We start from the raw sequence: 22,111 nt of genomic DNA, 5'->3' as shown, positions 1-22,111 counted from the left end.
CACCAAATCTTCCCAAGGAATCCATCCCCCAATCTAGAAGAATTTGAACAGCAGTGCCAACACAAGCAGTCTCGAGGTTTCTCTCATTTAGTAACTTCATGTTAAACTCCCAGAATCCACTAGGTGGGTTTAGAGTCCCAAGAAGGGCCATCTTTCTGACTGACCTCTGGTCCTCTCTTTGTGTTCCCAGTACTATTACTCTGTGAGGGTCTTCGCAGGCCAGGAGCCCAGCTGTGTGTGGGTGGGCTGGGTCACTCCTGACTACCATCAACACGACATGAGCTTTGACCTCAGCAAAGTCCGGGCAGTGACGGTGACCATGGGGGACGAGCAAGGCAACGTCCATAGCAGGTGCTGGGGCACAGTGGGGGGACTGTGTGCAGGTGGGGGACCAGTTTTGGGGCCGCCTGAGAACCTTCTGGAACAAGAGGAGTCGCAGCACCCACTCAGAAGCTTTTCTTCTCTGTTTATGTTCATAGCTCTCTAATTGTTCTGTTATCTTTTGTGCTCCCTTCTCAAGTATTTTTATCACCTTTTATTTTTCCCTCCGCCTCTTCTGGCTCCCACTTCTGATCCTCTTTCTTTCCTCCTCTGTTCTTCTAACCCCTTTCCAAGATGCCCATGTTAACCTACGGATTCTCGCTGGGGCCTTGGGACCTGGGTTGTGGGGTCTCTGTGCTCAGTCTGCAGCTAGTGGGCGTTTGGAAGTGGGGCTCTGAGATCATGGTATCCTGGGAGTGTGGGGAGGGTGGTGTTCAGCGTTCCCAGGATGAGGATGTGTGCTGTAACCACACCTGTCTTTTCCAGCCTCAAGTGCAGCAACTGTTACATGGTGTGGGGCGGGGATTTTGTGAGTTCCGGGCAGCAAGGCCGGATCAGCCACACAGACCTTGTCATTGGCTGCCTGGTGGATTTGGCCACGGGCTTGATGACGTTTACAGCCAATGGCAAAGAGAGCAACACCTTTTTCCAGGTGAGCCCAGCCCCTTGTAGCTTAGCACCAGCATCTGCATTTCCTAGCCTGGCAGGAGTACCCTTTCTACTCTACCCTGAAGACTTAAAACAGGCCCAAGCCAGTCTCCCCCTGGGAGACACCTGGAGACAGTCTAATTGAACTTCCATTAAACGTAGGCCCAGATTGGAGGAGACAGCACAGGCTAGGCATAGAAGAGAGGGCTCATCAGTCCCTCGAGGACTGGATGGCACCTGTCACCATGTGTTTGCTCACCAATGAGCAAACACCCTAGGATGCCCTAACGTCTTCAAGTGGGTTTTCCTTTTCAGCATTTTATTATTATTATTATTATTATTATNCCTGAAGTTGTGCAGTAAGGCTCTGTTGATAAGCGTACCACCAAACCCTATCAATACTCTGCACATGTACATCTAACCTACCTGTCGTTTAGCTCATCTAAGGTAGTCTTCTCAAAATTTATTAATTATTATTTTTAATTTTTAGAGGTGCCCCCAAATGGAGTTCATTATTGGAAGATGTATCTACTTATTAGATGTGTTTGTGTGTATGGGTGTTTTGCCTGCATGCATGTAAATGTGCCATGTGCATGCCCGGTGATCGTGGAGGTCAGAAGAGGGCATCAGATCCTCTGAAACTGGAGCTACCATGTGGGTACTGGGAACTGAACCTGGGTCCTCTTGAAGAGCAGTCAGTGCTCTTAGCCACAGAGCCATCTCTCCAGTCCCTATTTTATTGGGTTTTTTTTTGTCTTTAATTTCACATTCCTTATGTTTTATTGATATCAACAAAAGTTGCAGATTACAACAACAATAAAAAAAAAGCTCATGGATTTCACAACACTAAAGAAAGCATACTGAATATTCACCTCAGCTTATTGGAGGTGTTTGGCTCTTACGGATGTCATCTACATTCATGTCTTAAGTTTCCATTTATGTATTGAAATTCTTTTTCATACAATATATTTTGATCATACTATTTTTTCTACTAATTTTTCCTAGACTCTCCCCACTTGTACGTCCTTCACCTCCCTCTCTCTTTCTCAAACCAAAACAAAAAAGAAGGCCTGAACACACAAAATAAAAATCAGTAAGACAAAAACCATAACAAAAGCACACACACAAAACATGGAGTCTGCTTTGTGTCGACCACCTACCCTTGGGTATGGTTCCTGCCCTGCAGTGACATTACTATGGAGTGTTGAACCTATTTTATTGTTTTATGAGACAAAATTTTGTGTAGCCCAGGCTGACCTTAAACTCATCATGTAGCCAAGGATGGCCTACACTCCCAAATCTCCTGCCTTTACCTCCCAAGTGCTGGCTGGGATTACAGGCCTGAGCCACCATGCTCAGCTTGCAAAGCCATCTTTTAAATGGAGAATTTCAGAAATACACAAAAGCAGAATAACATAATGAGCCACCAGGTCCCCATCACCGGCTTCCACTGCCACCCACTCAGAGCCAATCTCATTTCACTTTTCCGCCTACTTCCCTTCCACTCCCACTGGAGGATGCTGAAAGAAATTGCCGACATCATATAGTTTCATCTCTTTAAAAGATAAAGATTATTTTTAAAAGACAGAACCACAATACCGCTATCACTGAAAAGAGAAAAAAGTCCCTAACTGTTCCTGCCTGTCGTCAAATATCTAGTTCATGTTCAGATTCCTCTGATTGTCTCGCAAATCTTTCCTTGCCGTTTCTTTGTTCGAATCATAATCTAAGTGAAGCTGTATCCTTTAATGATTTCCTACATCCTTTACATCTCCTCACACAGTGCCCTCTCTCCTTCCTCCCTCCCTTGCTTTTTTTAAAGATAGGATCTTATGTACCCTAGGCTAGCCTAAGTAGCCAAGGCTGGCCTTGAACTCCTGATCCTTCTGCTCCCACCTCCAAGTGCTGAGGTTACAGGTGTGTGCCACTGCACACCACTTGTGTTCTCCCTCCTTCCACCCTCTCCTCCCTCCCTCCACCCTCCCTCCCAGGCCCTCTGTCCTTTTGTGCCTGACTGGGCAGCAAGCTGTGCTCCAACACTTGGCTCCTTACAGTGTGGTCCCTGAGCCAGCATCGTCTGGGCTCTCATTAGATCCGCAGAGTCTCAGGCTCCTCCTCACCCCTGCTGACTGTGAACCTTTGTTTTATTGAGATTCCAGGGGATTTCTGTGCACATTAACCTCTGGAGAGCTCTGGCCGAGCTGCCTACAGCCTCTTAGCTGTCACCTAACACCTTCCTTGCCCTTTGTATGTCCTATGAATGGGTGGGAGGGGGTAGGTCTATGGACGCTGGCAGGTTCCAGCTTGGATCTGGAAGGGCTTCTCCTCACCAGTGTTGTCTGGGGAGAGGAAGGCTGGGGAGGGTGGGCTCCAGTTAGGAGGGTTGGAGGAAGCCAGTCAGGGGACACTCTGGCTTCTGAAGAGGGAGTAAGGAAAGGCATTCCTGGAGCAGCCGAGGTGTTCACAGTGATGCAGCCGAGGTGTGCACAGTGATGCAGCTGTGGTGTTCACAGAGTTGCAGCTGTGGTGTTCACAGTGATGCAGCCGTGGTGTGCACAGTGATGCAGCCGAGGTGTGCACAGTGATGCAGCCGAGGTGTGCACAGTGATGCAGCTGTGGTGTTCACAGTGATGCAGCCGAGGTGTGCACAGTGATGCAGCTGTGGTGTTCACAGAGTTGCAGCTGTGGTGTTCACAGTGATGCAGCTGTGGTGTTCACAGTGATGCAGCCGTGGTGTGCACAGTGATGCAGCCGTGGTGTTCACAGTGATGCAGCTGACAGGTTGCTCTGCAGGAGTGGGAAGAGCTTGGCCTGGCTGCCCCAGGGTCACCTACAGCCACTGTGGATCTCCAGTGTGAATCCGCAAATTTGGGTCAGAGTCCATGCTGCCTTTGGAGCGCCACCTCTCACTCCTTGCCCTGTCCTCCCTCACTAGGTGGAACCCAACACAAAGCTATTTCCTGCTGTCTTCGTCCTGCCTACCCACCAGAACGTCGTCCAGTTCGAGTTGGGGAAGCAGAAGGCAAGGAGACAGGGATGGGTGCAGGCCAAGACTGGGGGTGTGCCGAGGGTTTCCATGGAGGGCTGGGAGGACTGTGGATTCCAGCCCACGCTTTCTTCCCAACTCACAGAACATCATGCCGCTGTCAGCCGCCATGTTCCAGAGTGAGCGCAAGAACCCAGCCCCTCAGTGCCCGCCAAGGCTGGAGGTCCAGATGCTGATGCCAGTCTCCTGGAGCCGGATGCCCAACCACTTCCTACATGTGGACACTCGGCGTGCCGGGGAGCGGCTTGGCTGGGCTGTGCAGTGCCAGGAGCCTCTGATGATGATGGCGCTGCACATCCCAGAGGAGAACAGGTCAGGGCCCTGCTGGGCTCAGCGCCTTCCCCAACCACAACCCCAGGGCTCCACTCATTCCTAGGATGTTCCAGGTACTGGTAAGGGGTTCCTGACTTGTCACCGGCCTCCTCAGATGGTCACCCAAAGAGCTCTAGATCTGCCTTAGGGCATCCTTAGACCCTTAGAGGCACCCCAGTGGACCTCATATTCATCTCATATTATACCCCAGGGGCCCCAGAAACACTGCAGGATTGTAAATCCATCTCAAAGAGCTCAGACTGTGATCAAGCTCCCCAGCCCAGACATTTCTCAGAAAGCTCTACCTGTATTCCAGGCCCCCTGAGCACATTCCGGGAGACTTCAGGCATGTCTCATGGAGATCAGGAACCCACTCTAGGGGTCCCTGACACACCCAGACCTGTGTTTACATAGATGTCAGAAAATGTATAGGTATTCAATGCTGAAGGTTTGAACCTAAGGCCTCTCCCAGGCTAGGCAAGTGTTCAACCACCGGACTATAGCTCTTAAGATATTTTAAAAGTTATTATCTTGAGATGGAATCTTCTCTAAGGTCCTGGTCTTATGTAGCCAGGCTGACCTTGAGCTGGCTGTATAGCTGAGGATGGCTGTGAACACCATCCTCCTCCACCTCCCAAGTGCTAGGATTACAGGTGTCCACCACCCCACCTGGCATATTAAGCTACTCATGCTGACCCACTCAGATATAACCAGGGTGCAGGAATCTTCCAGAAAGTGCTCTGGGTCATGTCAGCTACATCTAGGGGTTACTAGATGTTTTCTGCTGTCCCAGAAACTCCAGCGTCTTAGACTGTTCTAGAAATCCCAGGTGTCGGGTACGGAGAACCCAAGCCCCTTAGAGTCGAGCAGGCCCACGGAAAAATTCCTGGATCCAGAGCCAGAGCCCCCTTGGAGCCTGACCCTGCGGGACACTGAGGTTCCCTGCTACAGCCAACGATTCACCCGAGCCTCTCTGAGTTCTCCGTCTCCCATTTCTGACCCGACCGCTGCCGCTGACTGTGCGCTCTATCTCTGCTGCAGGTGCATGGACATCCTGGAGCTGTCGGAGCGCCTGGACCTCCAGCGCTTCCATTCGCACACGCTCGCTCTCTACCGCTCAGTGTGCGCCCTAGGTAACAACCGGGTGGCCCACGCTCTGTGCAGCCACGTGGACCAGGCCCAGCTGCTGCATGCTCTGGAGGATGCGCACTTGCCAGGTCCTCTGCGGGCAGGCTACTACGACCTCCTCATCAGCATCCACCTCGAAAGCGCCTGCCGCAGCCGTCGCTCCATGCTATCTGAGTACATCGTGCCCCTCACGCCGGAGACCCGAGGCATCACGCTCTTCCCACCTGGACGAAGTGCAGAAGACGGGCCTCGCCGCCATGGCCTGCCTGGCGTGGGCGTCACGACCTCGCTGAGACCTCCACATCATTTCTCGCCCCCGTGTTTTGTGGCCGCCTTGCCAGCTTCTGGGACCGCAGAAGCTCCGGCCCGCCTCAGCCCGGCCATTCCTCTGGAGGCTCTGCGGGACAAGGCACTGAGAATGTTGGGTGAAGCCGTGCGAGATGGAGGACAGCATGCTCGTGATCCCGTCGGCGGCTCTGTGGAGTTCCAGTTTGTGCCAGTGCTCAAGCTTGTGTCTACCCTCCTGGTACGGCTCCTTCCGGTTTCCCTCCCCCATTCCTCCACATTCGAAGTTGTGCACCCGTCTATTTAGCAGTCTCCCACCTGTTTGTACATTCCACTGCCTTTCGGTTCCGCCTTCACCTTCCCATCTACCGCTCATCTTTGCTTTGATCCAGGCACCTAGCTTCTGCTTATGCTTCTCGGTATCTCCTTCCCCCATTTCCCCATCCAATCATTCATTCATTCATTCATTCATTCATCAATGTTCCATTCTCTTACTTATATACACCCTTATCTTCCTACCCACAAGTACCTCCAATTCTGTTTTTCTGTCCACCAACATATCCATCCACCCACCCATCCATCCATCCATCCATCCATCACTTTTCAAACCTATCAGTCAGCTATCTTAGCGCTCATCCACACATGAGCCCATGTTTCTGTATCCACACAACAATCTCTGTATAGATATATATCCCTTCCATATAGGCAGTAGTCACCTTCCTTTTCCCTTGCATCCATTTGTATACCCAGCCACAAATCCATCCATTTCTCTGCCTTCCACTTACCTTTTCATACATGCATGTGCCCGTCCATTGTGTGTACATCCATCTAATTGTCTACACCCTGTGTCCACTGCCCGTCCATTGTGTGTACATCAATCTAATTATCTCCACCCAACTGTCCACTGCCCATCCCTTGTGTGTACATCCATCCAGTTATCTCCACCCATGTGTCCACTGCCCATCCATTGTGTGTACATCCATCCAGTTATCTCCACCCATGTGTCCACTGCCCATCCATTGTGTGTACATCCATCCAGTTATCTCCACCCATGTGTCCACTGCCCATCCATTGTGTGTACATCCATCCAGTTATCTCCACCCATGTGTCCACTGCCCATCCATTGTGTGTACATCCATCCAGTTATCTCCACCCATGTGTCCACTGCCCATCCATTGTGTGTACATCCATCCAGTTATCTCCACCCATGTGTCCACTGCCCATCCATTGTGTGTACATCCATCCAGTTATCTCCACCCATGTGTCCACTGCCCATCCATTGTGTGTACATCCATCCAGTTATCTCCACCCATGTGTCCACTGCCCATCCATTGTGTGTACATCCATCCAGTTATCTCCACCCATGTGTCCACTGCCCATCCATTGTGTGTACATCCATCCAGTTATCTCCACCCATGTGTCCACTGCCCATCCATTGTGTGTACATCCATCCAGTTATCTCCACCCATGTGTCCACTGCCCATCCATTGTGTGTACATCCATCCAGTTATCTCCACCCATGTGTCCACTGCCCGTCCTTCTGGCCACCCTTTATTTTAGGCATTGTGTTGTTCATATACTCATATTACCATTCGACCATATGCATATTCATGCATAGGTCAGTCTGTCCATCCATCCCATCCTCCACTCCCATGTCAGTTTGTTCTCTGTCTACACGCATTTCTTTGCTCATGCACCTATCAGTCTGTCTTAGTTTCTGTTCTATTGCTATAGAGACACCATGACCCAAGGCAACCCTTAGAAAAGAAAGCATTTTAATCAGAGGCTTGCTTACACTTTCAGAGGGTTAGCCTGTTACCATCATGGCTGGAGGCAGACAGGCATGGTGCTGGAGCAGGAACATCCTGATCCACAGGGAGCAGGCAAAGAGGCACTGGGCCTGGTGTGGTCTTTGACACCTCAAAGTCCACCCCCAGAAATGCACCGACTCCAACAAGGCCACACCTCCTAGTCCTTCCCAAACAGTTTGTCAACTGGAGACCGAGCATGCAAATACATAAGCTATGAGGGACAATCTTGTTCAAATGACCACACAGTCCAGCCGCCTATACAGCATGTGTTCATTTCACATTCTGTCACTGTTCTGCCATTCCTTTGTCTCTCTGTCCTTCACTCAGCTCCCCTTCCCATCTCTGTAACTCAGCCTATCGAGTCATCTAGCCAGCCAGTTAGTCCTCTAGCCTGTTACCATTGGTTCCTCTGTCTCCTTTCGTTTCTCTTTTGTTGCTTCCTAACTTCCCTTCCATCCTTCAGTCTATTAGCATCTTCACTGGATCAGGTGAGCGCCGGTGTGTGCTGCGACCTGTGTAGACCTTTATCGGGTGTAGAGCGTGTCTTGTCTCAGAGTCACCTGTGTCCAGGCTTAAGAGAAAAGGACACCTACCCATGAAGGGAGTGGTGCTGATGTCTGATGATGTGGTCTGGCCGTGTGGGTGAGGCATAGATGTGGACTGGGGGAGGGCTAAAGAGTTTTTTATTTAACAATTATATAAACACACACACACACACACACGTGTGTGTGTGTGTGTGTGTGTGTACTGTATAACGATCATGTTTAACTCTAATCCCACCATACTGGGGGATCTTAACGAAAGCGACAGCAAGGTGGGGATGGCATTCTGCCTGCGGAAGGAGCCATATCAAACAATGCAGGCATGGTCCTGGTGTGTGGGGGAGAAGGAGGAAGGAGGTCTGGAAAGTGGGCCTAGGGTAAGACCATGAGGTCCCTCAGGCCCCGGAAAGGACTCAGACTTTGCCCTGCAGGTGATGGGCGTCTTTAGTGATGAGGATGTGAAGCAGATCCTGAAGATGATTGAGCCTGAAGTATTCACTGAGGAGGAAGAGGAGGAGGAGGAAGAGGAGGAGGAAGAGGAAGATGAGGAGGAGGAGAAGGAGGAGGACGAGGAGGAAGAGGCACATGAGAAGGAAGACGAGGAGAAAGAAGAGGAGGAGGCAGCAGAAGAAGAGAAAGAAGAGCTGGAGGAGGGGCTGCTCCAGATGAAGCTGCCAGAGTCTGTGAAGTTACAGGTGGGCTGGGTTTTCCCGTCTTTCAGCCTCCATCCATCTGGGCTCAAAGATGCTCAGTCTGGTGGAGCCTGGGTCTGGACTGTGCCCAGTGGCAGTGGAGAGCTATGGAAGAGCAGAAGGCAGTGGGGTGGTGCTGGGCTCAAAGACGCCCAGTCTGATGGAGCCTGGGTCTGGACTGTGCCCAGTGGCAGTGGGGAGCTATGGAAGAGCAGAAGGCAGTGGGGTGGTTCTGCCTTGGATTGTCTCTCTGAGTCCCGCGTGAGAGGAAACATAAGGACCCCAGCGGGTGATGGATGGTGTTTGAACCTGGGCAGGGCCCTGGAGAGGGAGAAAACACTGGAAGCGTCAAAGCAGTCCTGATGGTCTCACCACCATGCCCCCCTTCCCCCCCGCAGATGTGCCACCTCCTGGAGTACTTCTGTGATCAAGAGCTGCAGCACCGTGTGGAGTCCTTGGCGGCCTTCGCAGAGTGCTATGTGGACAGGCTCCAGGGCAACCAGCGGGGTCGCTATGGCCTCCTCATGAAGGCCTTCACCATGAGTGCTGCTGAGACCGCGAGACGCACCCGAGAGTTCCGCTCTCCGCCCCAGGAGCAGGTCCTCTGACCCCTAAGCCCGCTGGCCTTACTGTCTAAACCCCAACCTCAAATTCCCCCAGTCCCAGCTGATTGGTGATCACCTTCAAAACTGGTGCTCGACCCTTGAACTTACGTACTGACCTCTGTCTCTCCTGAGCTAGCCACTGGGTCACCTGAGAATGATCGTGCCCCTTGCCCCTAACATCCGCCTCTAGTCTCTCAGATATTCTTTTTTTGTTGTTGTTTTGTTTTGTTTTTCAAAACAGGGTTTCTCTGTGGCTTTGGAGCCTGTCCTGGAACTAGCTCTTGTAGACCAGGCTGGTCTCGAACTCACAGAGATCCGCCTGCCTCTGCCTCCTGAGTACTGGGATTAAAGGCGTGTGCCACCACCGCCCGGCTTCAGATATTCTTCACTAGCTCACATTGGGGCTCATAACCTTAGAGAGAGACTTACAGTTGGATCTATGACCCTTGACCCTGCTCTGAGGTTGAAGGCCTTTATTCTAGCGTTTAATCTTTCTCTAGATCAACATGCTATTGCAATTCAAAAATGGTGCAGATGAGGAAGATTGTCCTCTCCCTGAAGAAATCCGACAGGATCTGATTAACTTTCACCAAGACCTGCTGGCACACTGTGGTAAGCCGAAAAGTTCAGAGAGCTCTGCCCCCAAACTTTCTTTTGCAATCTCTCCTAAAGTTTCAGTAAGATTTACTGATCTTAAATAGCCACGTAGGGGCTGAAGAGATGGCTTCGTGGTTAAGTGCACTGGTTGTTCTAGAGGACCTGGGTTCGATTCCCGGCACACACATCACACACACACACACACACACAACTCAAAATCATCTGTAAATCCAGAGTCAGAGTATTCAATGACTTCTAACCATTTCAGGCACCAGGCACACACATGATGTGCAGACTTACATTCAGGCAAAGTGTCTAGATATGGAGTTCTTTGAGTTGCTCTTATTTGGAATTTTGTTTTCTTGAAAATGTAAATTAGTATTTTTTTTAAAAAAAAATCAAGGTTGGAAAGTCTTGAGCAATTATTTCTTCAGTCTGTTTTGGCCTCTTTCTCTCTCTTCTCTCTGTCTAGTAATCTCATTACGAATGTATTCTGTTTCATGGTGTCCCACAGTCTCTCAGGGTCTCTTGCTTTTTTCATTCTGTCTTTTAGATTAGTAAATTTCTACAACCTATTTAAATGTATTTACGTGTGTGTATGCATGCCTGTGCATATACGGGTGTGTGACTGCAGATGCATGTGTACGTGCCCTGTGCATATATGGGTGTGTGACTGCAGGTGCATGTGTACGTGCCCTGTGCATATATGGGTGTGTGACTGCAGGTGCACATGTCATTATGGGCAGAAGTAGAGGACAACTTGCAGGAATTGGTTCCTACCTCGCTTTTTTTTTTTTTTTTCGGAAACAGGGTTTCTCTGTGCAACAGCCCTGGCTGTCCGGGAACTAACTCACTCTGTAGACCATCTTGGCCCCAAACTCACAGAGATCCGCCTGCCTCTGCCTCCCGAGTGCTGGGATTAAAGGTGTGCTCCACCACCGCCCGGCTCCTGCCGTATTTCCAAGGCAAGCTCTCTCGTGTCTCTGCTCCGTGCTGCATGTGGAAGTGTCTGGCTGGTTCTCCTGTTCCCACCTTGCCTTTCCACACAGGAGTGCTGCCATGATAGATGTGCACCCTGACATCCAACTTCATAAGGATTGCGGGGACCGAACCCAGCTCATGGGGCTTATGAAGTGAGAGTTTTTACCCACTGAGCCACTCCCTTGCCCTCTGAACCCCCCTTTCAAGATCACAGTTTCTTTCTCTTACCACTCACATCCACACCTCTCCAAGTGATTTTTAATAATTCCTTTCTAGCTGGGTGGTGGTGGCGCATGCCTTTAATCCCAGCACTCGGGAGGCAGAGGCAGGCGGATCTCTGTACATTTGAGGTCAGACTGGACTACAGAGCGAGTTCCAGGACAGTCAGGGCTGTTACACAGAGAAACCCTGTCTCAAAAAAGAAAAAAGTCCTTTCTAAATTAAAATATACTTTATCGGAAAATGTGTGGTTACTAATTTTTCTTTTAAGTTAAGTTCTCATGTAGGACAGTCTGATCTTGAAATGGACGTGTAGCCAATGATGACCTTAAAGTCCTGATCTTCCTGCTTCCACTTCCTGGGTGCTAGGATGACTGGTGTGCACCACAAACCCAGCTCTGTACTTATCTGTGGGGTTCTTTTTATAATATCTACCTCCTTATTACTTGTTTCTACTCAGCCCAATGTGTGGCACACGCCTATAATCCTAGCATTTAGGAGACAAAGGCAGGTCAACGTCTGCTAATCTTAGACTAGCCTCGTCTACAGAGTGAGTTCTAGGATAATGAGATTCTGTCTCAATACACACACACTAATTATTAATAATAATTGTAATAATAATAGTGGTGATAAATTCTCTGATGGGTATTCCATGACAGCATGCTTTCTTTAAATTCTTTTGACACTTTCTTCATTCTTTTCTTTCTCTTTTGTCCTTTGAACATATTTGGGTGACTTGATTAAAGGGCAGACATTTCTGGGAATGGTGGCGTACACTGGTGCTCAGGAAGCTGAAGCAGGAGGATCACTTACAAGTTTGAGGCTAGCCTGGGTCTACACTATTCTGTCTCAAAAATCCAGCAATTACTTTCCGAGCTAATGAAAATAAACAGAACCAGGCTGGTCAGCACGCATCTGTCTTCCCAGCACCAGGGAGGGGGAAGCAGAAAGAACAGGATTCTAGGTCAGCCTAGAGTGTGTGAGACTGCCTCAGAAAAAGCAAACAAGCCCAACAAACAAATAGCAAGTTCCTCCTAGACTGACTGAGTGGGCAAACACTTGGACATGGAGGAGGAGGATGAACTCAGAGCATATGCCTGAGCGAGAGAGGGGAAGGAGTGAACAAATGCAAGCACTTGAGGGACATCTCATACCTTCTGGCCTCCAGGAATCCAGCTGGAGGGAGAGGAGGAGGAACCGGAGGAAGAGACCACGCTGTGTAGCCGCCTGATGAGCCTGTTGGAGAAAGTGCGGCTGGTGAAGAAGAAAGAGGAGAAACCCGAGGAGGAGCCGGCAGCTGAGGAGCACAAGCCTCGTGAGGACTGGGGACAAGGGCAGGGACAGGGTGGGGCGGGCAACCCAAGGCTCCAGGAGACTGCCTCTGAAGCACACACGTGTGTGTGTGTGTGTGTGTGTGTGTGTGTGTGTGTGTGTGTGTATGAGAGAGAGACAGAGATAGAGACAGAGATGAGAGAAGAGGAAGGGAAGGACGGAGGGAAACAAGAGAGCAAGAGTTGGGGAAGAAGCGGGTACTGGAGATGTGGCCCAAGTGTGCAGGCTGCGGCTGACTGTGTGGTGGTATCACCTACCGGAGTAGTGGTGCATCTAGCCTGGGATGGGGCATCTCCAGCACCGCGACAGCTCCTGGTTCCTTGTGGTCCTCGTTTCCATTTTCTCTCATAGTGAAATGATTATCATGCCGAGGAATTAGAAACACATGGTCCTTGTTTGGTGTCACAGTGCATGTTTATCAGCCACACTCTAGACAGACTCTCTGACACTGGTAGAAGTCTGAGAGTCTGAGCCTACTTTTTTCTTTCTTTCTTTCTTTTTTCTTTTTTGGGAGAGAGAGAGAAGGTGTCATTATGTAGACTTAAATCTTACTTTGTAAACTAGGCTGGGCTCAAACTCATAGAAATCCTCCTGCCTCTGACTGCTGAGTGCTGGGATTAGAGATGTGAGCCACAACAGCCTGCCCATTTTTATTGTTTATTTGGTGTGTGTGTGTTTATGTGCATGAGTACAGGTGACTGCAGAGTCCAGAGGAAGGAGGGACGGAGGGAGGAAGGGAGGGAGGGAGAGAGAGAGAGAGGAAAAAAGAATAAGGGAGGGGTGGGAGAGATGGGGAGGGAGGAAGAGAGGGAGAAAGAGATTGATTCTTGGACAGCAGAAAATTTATCTGGATCCATGTGCTTGTGGCAAGTAGAAGACAAGGCAGTTAGTGACGGAGAAAGGCTTCCCTCTCTTCCGGTTCAAAGCCACAGCCTAGTGCCCCAACCTCTTCTCAGAGTCTTTGCAGGAGCTGGTGTCCCACACGGTGGTGCGCTGGGCGCAGGAGGACTTCATTCAGAGCCCTGAGCTGGTTCGTGCCATGTTCAGTCTCCTGCACCGACAATACGATGGGCTCGGTGAGCTGCTGCGCGCCTTGCCCAGGGCCTACACGATCTCGCCGTCCTCGATGGAGGACACCATGAGCCTGCTGGAGTGCCTGGGTCAGATCCGCTCCCTGCTCATTGTGCAGATGGGTCCCCAGGAGGAAAACCTCATGATCCAGAGCATCGGGTGAGTGCGCCCCCTGCCGGCTGGAGGGTGCTCTGCCCTCCTTCCCGCAATGTCGCTTTGTCCTAACAGCTCCTGTTCACTGTGGGACTCTTGGCACCTTTGCTGTTTCTGAGCTTAGAGTCTTCTCCTGTAACAAAGGGAACAGCAATACCCTGAACAGAGTGACCGTGGGACTTCGGGGACTTCTGCTTATAGTAACAAGATAGCAAGTTTGGGATGGCATTCAGGAAGCTGAGGCAGGAGGATCTTGAGTTCCAGGCAATCTTGGGCTACACAAGCCTGGGATATATAGTAAAACCCTGTTTTGCAATAATAATAATAAATATTAATAATTAGGCTGGTGAGATGGTCTCCCAGAGTGGATAAGAGGATGGTGAAGAGCTAGGTGGTGGCTCATACCTGTCACCTCACATTTGGGAGGCAGGATCCAGGAGGATGACTGTGAACTTTAGGCCATCCTGGGCTACATAGTTTAGGCCAGCCTGAGGTACCAGAGCGAGACATTGTCTCAAAACCTAACTAAAACAAAACAAACCAAAAAGGATGGATGAATTTGGATCTGCAAAAGGCACATAGAGAGCGCAGACTTTTATCACCATGGTGACCGTGGCTCTCCCTGGATGTGCTCCGCCCACCCCCAGGCTGTGCTAACCCCACCCACCCTGTCTGCTCACAGGAACATCATGAATAACAAAGTCTTCTACCAGCACCCAAACCTGATGAGAGCGCTGGGCATGCACGAAACCGTCATGGAGGTCATGGTGAACGTCCTTGGGGGTGGCGAGTCGAAGGTGAGGAGCCTGGATGGGGGCAGGAGCTCAGGGAGGGGACACAGAGTGTGGGCACTCACCGCTGGCCCTCCCTCCTACCCCCTGCAGGAGATCCGCTTCCCCAAGATGGTGACAAGCTGTTGCCGGTTCCTCTGCTACTTCTGCCGGATCAGCCGGCAGAACCAGCGCTCCATGTTTGACCACCTGAGCTACCTGCTGGAGAACAGTGGCATTGGCCTGGGTGAGAAACCCAGAGGCCATAGAGTGATTCTCAGTACATAACAAGTTTGAGGCCAGCCTGGGCTACATGAGACTCTATCTCACCCCCTACTCTCCCCCACCCCAAAAAGCAATTAAGATACTGACACAGACAACGCTGACTGACCCACAGCTCACACAACAGCCAGGGAATAAAGCTCAGTCTCAGACTCCATCAGCTCAGAGGGAAAAGCACAGACCAACTTAGCCCATTGTGGAAAGGGGGCTGTGAGGAAGGGCTTCCCAGAGGAGGTGGCGCCGGCAAGACTGGGGAGGGGTTAAGAGCACTTATGGCTCTATCAGAGGACCAGAGTTCAGATACCAGCACCATATTATTTGACTCACAACCACCTGTAACTCCAGCCACAAAGGATCTGGCGCCCTCTTCTGGCCTCTGTGTCTACCTGAACACACACACACTACACAGGATGCGCATACATCTTTGAAAAAGAGTGGGAACCCAGCGATACATCCCCCAAATTCATTCTGATCACTCTTGGTCCCCACAGGCATGCAGGGCTCCACGCCCCTGGATGTGGCAGCTGCTTCTGTCATTGACAACAACGAGCTGGCCTTGGCATTGCAAGAGCAAGACCTGGAAAAGGTGTGGCGGGAGGAAGCCTAGCCATACCTGTCTCTGATCACCCCATTCAGACTGACGTTAGACGTTCCAGGGCCCTATCAGAGGAAACTAACATGGAAGGGCCACCAGCAGCGGCTGATGAAAGGGGCTTGGAGCAGTTCTATAGGTTACGCATCCCCGCTGGGTGGCCTTGGTGCCTTTCATGTTCAAGTGGGGCTCCAGGGGGCTGTGGGTTCAGCAACTAAAGTCATCTGTTCCACTCCCTAATTGATTGACCCGGAAAAGAGACGGCGTTGTCTGACCTCTGTCATTCAGTCTGCTCAGTGATTACGTAATTATGATTTTGTGGCGCACTAATGAGTTCATCCTTAAAAGCATTTATAAGTCAGAGAGAATCCCAGCACTCAGAGGCAGAGGCAGGTAGACCTCTGTGAGTCTGAGTCCAGCCTGGTCCACAGAGTGAGTTCCAGGCTGACAGGGGTTCATAGACCTTGTTTTAGAGAAAGGGGCTGGGGAGATGGTTAGAGAAAGTGAAATTTGAATAAAGCTCAGAATGATCTAGGCAGCCAGATAGACCTCAGGGGCAGGGGCAATGCAGGGTCCCTGGAGCCGCCCTGGCTGGGATAAAGGCAGTGGAGGTGGAGCGGTGAACGGTGATGTCATGGACATCACATGGGGTCCTGGAGGCTGTAGCAAGGCTGCTGCATCTTATCCCAGGTGATGGGCATGGAAGAATAGCCTGACTCGTGTTTATGGGGAGGCCTGGGGGGTGAAGGATGCTCAGGAAGGGGACAGAACGGATGGAGCTGAGGCAGATAAGCCTAGGGTTAGCTTGCTGAGGACCTGGAGGTGTGTGGGGCTGAGGAGCTCGGGGATAGTAAGCCTGAACCGTACGGAGGAGAGTAATCTTGGGCTGAGCTCCCTCTGCATTGCAGGTTGTGTCATACCTGGCAGGCTGCGGCTTACAAAGCTGTGCCATGCTCCTGGCCAAAGGATATCCTGACATCGGGTGGAATCCCTGTGGGGGTGAACGCTATCTGGACTTCCTGCGCTTTGCCGTCTTTGTCAATGGTGAGGCGAGGTGGGAGGTGTGGGGTCACTGACTAAAGCCTCGCTCTAATGACATCCATACCCTGAGCTTATGGCCTCCCCAAGGGGATCCCGCTAAGTGTGTGGGTTCTGGGGTTCTGTGGACGTCCCCTCAAGAGCTCTCTTGACCTTTCTGGGCACCAGGTGAGAGTGTGGAAGAGAACGCTAATGTTGTGGTGCGGCTGTTGATTCGAAAACCCGAGTGCTTCGGACCTGCCCTGAGGGGCGAGGGTGGCTCAGGGCTGCTGGCTGCCATAGAGGAGGCCATCCGCATCTCCGAGGACCCTGCGCGGGATGGACCAGGTGTCCGCAGGGACCGGCGACGTGAGCAGTGAGTCCCTGTCTCCTTCACAGTATGGTTATCATCACTACCATGTCCCTGGACCCCTCCCACCACCACCTTCTCCCCTACAGCTTTGGTGAGGAGCCTCCAGAGGAAAACCGGGTGCACCTGGGACATGCCATCATGTCCTTCTATGCCGCCTTGATCGACCTGCTGGGACGCTGTGCACCTGAGATGCATGTGAGCCCTGGGAGGTCAGGTGGGCTGGGAGAGGCTCGGGTGTGAGTAGCCAGCCTTCAGCCTCAGCCTTCAGGCCACAGGCAACATTCATAGAGCTTGCTGTGGGTGTGGTCCCACACACTCATGGCCAGGACATCCTCAGGCCCTGATCCCAGTGGAGGAAATGGAGTGGAGACTCAGAGGACTGGGGGAGGGGTGGAAAGGTGCATACAGATGGTCATTAATGAGACTTGAGCTGGGAATGGGGCCACGCTGGTACCTGTCACACCCCGCTATGGTCACAGCACTGTAACGGCATGAGTACTGGGAGCTTGAGGCTACCCTGCACGACATAACAAGACCCTGTCTCAACACCGCTGTGAGCGGTGGACCAGGCCAGTCATCCAGGACTGGGAAGGTAATATCCAGAAGGTCAGAAGTTCAGGGTCATCTTTGGCTACACAGCAACTTGGTGTGTGAGGCCTTGCCTCAAAAACCAAACAAGGGGCTACTAGCTCAGTGTGTAAAGGTGCCTGCCACTAACCTGATTTCAGTCACCAGGACTCGTGTGGTAGAAGGAGAAAACCTACTCCCATTCATTGTGTTCTGACCCTCACATGCACACCATAGCATATGCACCCCCTAATAAGCCAAAATAAAGAGCCAGGGATGGGGGGGGGGTGCATGCCTTTAGTCTTAACACTCAAGAGGTAGAGGCAGGTGGATCTCTGAGTTACAGCCCAGCCTGACCTGCATAACAAGTTCCAGGGCAGCCGGGGCTATATAACAGAGAGATCCTGTCTCAAAACAAAACACTTCCCTCCAAAAAAAGAAACAATGGCCAGAAGAATGGCATCACCAGGGCTCACTGGACAGCCAAGTTAACTGGAACAATGAGCTTCCGGTTCAGTGAGACCCGGTCTCAAAAAACAAGGGAAGAGCAATAGGGAAAGAAAGACACCTGGCATCAACGTGGATCTTCACTTGGAGGTATAGGAGCAAGCCCACGTACTTGCATACACAAGCACATACATGCGAATGCACATACATGTGTATACACATGTGCCTCCACATGTACATGTGCACACATATGCATACAACACATACACACAAAGGGAGGCTTGCTTTACTGTCAGCGTGTCAGAATGGTTGGAACAGAACAGTGCCCACGTGGGTCAGAGCTGTCTGATATTTTGCCCATTCTGTCCACCATCTCCAGCTGATCCAAGCCGGAAAGGGTGAGGCCCTGAGGATCCGAGCCATCCTTCGGTCCCTTGTGCCCTTGGATGACCTTGTGGGCATCATCAGCCTCCCACTGCAGATCCCCACCCTGGGCAAAGGTAGATGGGGCAGGAGATGTCAAGGGAGTGATGCTGGAAGGGAGCAAGGGGAGAGAAACACATGCTCACAACACCCCACCCTCCTTGCCCGTAGATGGGGCACTGGTACAGCCAAAGATGTCTGCTTCCTTCGTGCCTGACCACAAGGCATCCATGGTGCTTTTCCTGGACCGAGTGTATGGCATCGAGAACCAGGACTTCTTGCTCCATGTGCTGGATGTGGGGTTCCTTCCTGACATGAGGGCAGCCGCCTCACTGGACACGGTGAGCAGCCCCACCTAGCTAGTCACCCACACAGGACGGGTTGAGGGACAGCATCAACGGAACTGGAATGGCCTGCATTTCCCAATCTCACCTGCACCTTTGTGATAGAAAACAAAACCCATGGAAAACAGTTTGCTGCAGAGTGAGTAGGAATCCCCAGTCCTTCAGTTACGAGAAAGCATTTGCTGGGTGTAGTGACACACACCTTTAATCTAGTACCAGAGGGATGGAGGCCAGAGGACAGTGAGTTGCCTGGGCTACAGTCAAATTCTGTCTTAAAAAACCAAAGTGGAGTTGGGCATGGTGATGCACGCCTTTAATCCCAGCACTCAGTAGGCAGGGGCAGGTCAGCCTGGTCTACGTAGCAAGTTCTGGATGTAGCTAGTTGTAGGCCAGCCAGGACTACATAATGAGACCCTGTCTCAGAACAACAACAACAACAACAAACCCAAAGCAACATCAAAAGCCTGGGCAATCCCAGACTGTAATCCCAGCACTTGGCAAGTAGAGCCAGCATGAGCAGCAGTTCCAGGCTAGCCTGGGCTACACGAAATCCTGTAGAAGGTCGACATTACAGAACAGCTAAATCAGAGTCATGAGTTTCGGTAATCAGTTATTCCTGGTGTGTGTGTGTGTGTGTGTGTGTGTGTGTGTGTGAGAGAGAGAGAGAGAGAGAGAGAGAGAGAGAGAGAGACAGAGAGAGAGAGACAGAGAGAGAGAGAGAGAGAGACAGAGAGAGAGAGACAGAGAGAGATTTATTACTTATTGCCCAGGTAATAAGGATGTGGGTAGAGATCTGGAGGAGTGTGAGTGAGTTAGGAGAATGGCTGATTAGAAATTTGGGTCCCAAGGCAACACCAGAGGTGTGCCGCGGGCCTGATGACCTCACCCTGTATCCCAGGCTACTTTCAGCACCACGGAGATGGCGCTGGCGCTGAACCGCTACCTGTGCCTGGCCGTGCTGCCGCTCATCACCAAGTGCGCGCCCCTCTTTGCGGGCACCGAGCACCGCGCCATCATGGTAGACTCCATGTTACACACAGTGTACCGCCTGTCGCGTGGCCGCTCGCTCACCAAGGCACAACGTGATGTCATCGAGGACTGCCTCATGGCACTCTGCAGGTGAGGCGGGGTCCGGGTGGGTGCGGCGTGGGCGGGGCCGTGAGGCGGAGCCTCGTATGAGCTCTCTGCCCCCTCTGGGCGTGTCCTCCTCAGGTACATCCGCCCGTCCATGCTGCAGCACCTGCTTCGACGCCTGGTGTTCGACGTACCCATCCTCAACGAGTTCGCCAAGATGCCACTCAAGGTGAGGGCGGTCCTCAGCGGGAGCCTGATCTTTTCTCACCCGCACTCTGACTCTGGATTAGTGGGCTCGTCCGTATTAGCCGCGCCCACCACAGCTAGCTTGCGGACAGCGAACCCGGAGGAAACCAATTAGCATCCTCATTTACCGACTAGGATTCCCATAACATTCGCTGTGCGTCATTGGCACCGCTAACATTCCCTAATTACCGCTTAATTTGCCTAACTAAGTAAGCCAGCCCCCGCCTCAATTAACATATATCTTCATGGGCGCACTATTTTCCCTGATTAGCATTTTCTTCACATGCCCAGGCCACCAGCCTTCCAGTATTTAAATGACTGCGTTTATTTGAATAAACAGTACCATAGCTATTCTGAATATTTGCATACTGTCTCTCCCACTTCGTCATTTGCATGCTAGTTTGCATAAGGAGCTACCCCCCCCAAGTTACTGTCTTGCATAAGATGCCTAAATTAGCCCCAACGCCAAGTTGCATATTGGGTAGTGGAGGCCTTTTTGATTACCATATATTTGCATGGGGCGCTGCCTATGTTTCTATGTGCCATACTCATTTGCATAAGCACAGATCATCCCATTAGTGTGCACACAACTCTACCAGGAGACTCTTAGCTTGCCTATTTCTGTGAAAACAACAGACAAACCGCAGCCGTAGTTTAATGCCCATCATGGCTCTCATTGAGAACACTAACTCTACATAATAAGCTATCCAGGCCCATTCTCTAACGAGCATATCATCTTCCTCTTATTAGCATCTCATTTGCAAGCGCTGACACCCGCTGCCTCCTGGGGCCTTCGCCGCCTGCCACCTGCTTATGCCTCCCTTTGTGTCTCTGCTCGCAGCTTCTCACCAACCACTATGAGCGCTGCTGGAAGTACTACTGCCTCCCCACCGGCTGGGCCAACTTCGGGGTCACCTCTGAGGAAGAGCTGCACCTCACACGCAAGCTCTTCTGGGGCATCTTTGACTCTCTGGCGCATAAGGTCTGGGCACCCATGGGGTCTCAAAGGAGCCTGTGGGGGGGGGAGGTTGGGGTTCAAGCTCGATGATCTGGAATGAAATCCCTGTCGGATGGGGTCGCACACACCTGTGTCCAGGGGTCGGGAGAAGCAGGAGGCCTAGGAATTCAAAGTCGCTCGGGTTATATAGCAAGTTTAAGGACAGCCTGGGCTCCATGAGATCTTGTCTAAAACAAACAAACAAAACAGGACAGAGTGAGGCCTGGGTTGTAGGGAGAGTGACTGGCAGATTTGTGGGTTCTGAGAGAAGAGAGTGGGTTGGGGCTGTAGCATTAGGGGGAAGGGAAGCCTGCATGATCCTCCCCTTCGTCCCTGGCACCCTCAGAAATACGACCAGGAGCTCTACCGAATAGCCATGCCTTGTCTGTGTGCCATTGCGGGGGCGCTGCCTCCTGACTACGTAGACGCCTCCTATTCGTCCAAGACGGAGAAAAAAGCCACAGTGGATGCTGAAGGCAACTTTGATCCCCGGCCTGTGGAGACTCTCAAGTGAGACCTGGGGGCAGACAGTGCGGGCTTAGGTTGGGCAAAGGAAGGTTCCAGAAGGAGACGAAAGCCCCACCCCACTGCCTGTGGTCCCATCTCTACTTACAGCGTCATCATCCCAGAGAAGCTGGACTCCTTCATTAACAAGTTTGCAGAGTACACCCACGAGAAATGGGCCTTCGACAAGGTAAACCCCGGGGTCCCCCTCTGCCTTCCTTCTTTTCCCAAGCCCCATGTCTTCTCTGAGACCCCGGGTTGTCTTGGACCCACAGCCATCCCTAGGCCCCTCGCTGTTATCCGCGAGCCCTCAGCCCTGCAGGCTGCCCCCACCTCTCACCCTGCCTCCACCTCTAGATCCAGAACAACTGGTCCTACGGGGAGAACGCTGATGAAGAGCTCAAGACCCACCCCATGCTGAGACCCTACAAGACCTTTTCAGAGAAGGTGACTAAACCTTAGGACCTGAGGTCGGAGGTCAGAATGGAACTCCAAAATCTAGGGGTCCGGGGAAGAGTGAGGCACTTCATAGATTGGTGTCTGTTCATGGATTGCCTTCCCGCAAGACTGGCTGCTTCCCCTGGAGGACCCCAGCACCCTCACGCCCCTTTTCTTAGAAGGAGTCCTTGGTAGCGAGACCTCTCTGAGGCTTTTGGAAAATGGGTACTAGGACTGTGTTTGAGACACTTGTTTACAGAGAAGATTAGAGTCCTGGGTTCGAATCCTGACTGC

At 51.6% G+C, this 22,111-nt stretch overlaps 1 protein-coding gene across 2 annotated transcripts in view; it reads left to right on the top strand.

Annotated features, from left to right (window-relative positions):
- Ryr1 (ryanodine receptor 1) overlaps positions 1-22,111 on the top strand; it is a 122,285-nt gene that overhangs the window by 38,629 nt on the left and 61,545 nt on the right. For both annotated transcript variants that reach the window (XM_050119297.1, XM_050119298.1), the window contains exons 30-53: positions 191-351; positions 808-973; positions 3,905-3,991; positions 4,101-4,327; positions 5,369-5,981; positions 8,525-8,788; positions 9,184-9,384; positions 9,891-10,002; positions 12,356-12,502; positions 13,476-13,749; positions 14,426-14,540; positions 14,628-14,760; positions 15,287-15,381; positions 16,296-16,431; positions 16,594-16,780; positions 16,864-16,972; positions 18,171-18,291; positions 18,386-18,555; positions 19,457-19,677; positions 19,771-19,861; positions 20,720-20,860; positions 21,222-21,385; positions 21,491-21,569; positions 21,737-21,826. In XM_050119297.1, the coding sequence (XP_049975254.1) occupies positions 191-351; positions 808-973; positions 3,905-3,991; positions 4,101-4,327; positions 5,369-5,981; positions 8,525-8,788; positions 9,184-9,384; positions 9,891-10,002; positions 12,356-12,502; positions 13,476-13,749; positions 14,426-14,540; positions 14,628-14,760; positions 15,287-15,381; positions 16,296-16,431; positions 16,594-16,780; positions 16,864-16,972; positions 18,171-18,291; positions 18,386-18,555; positions 19,457-19,677; positions 19,771-19,861; positions 20,720-20,860; positions 21,222-21,385; positions 21,491-21,569; positions 21,737-21,826 (4,104 nt within the window). The remainder of the gene's footprint in view (positions 1-190; positions 352-807; positions 974-3,904; positions 3,992-4,100; positions 4,328-5,368; positions 5,982-8,524; positions 8,789-9,183; positions 9,385-9,890; positions 10,003-12,355; positions 12,503-13,475; positions 13,750-14,425; positions 14,541-14,627; positions 14,761-15,286; positions 15,382-16,295; positions 16,432-16,593; positions 16,781-16,863; positions 16,973-18,170; positions 18,292-18,385; positions 18,556-19,456; positions 19,678-19,770; positions 19,862-20,719; positions 20,861-21,221; positions 21,386-21,490; positions 21,570-21,736; positions 21,827-22,111) is intronic.

The sequence above is a fragment of the Alexandromys fortis genome, unplaced genomic scaffold (genome assembly GCF_014885135.2).
Source record: "Alexandromys fortis isolate MF-2015 unplaced genomic scaffold, M_Fortis_MF-2015_v1.1 scaffold_140, whole genome shotgun sequence".
Lineage (NCBI taxonomy): Eukaryota > Metazoa > Chordata > Mammalia > Rodentia > Cricetidae > Alexandromys > Alexandromys fortis.
The sequence above is the reverse complement of the archived record's forward strand: the minus strand, read 5'-3'. Positions and strand labels throughout refer to the sequence as shown.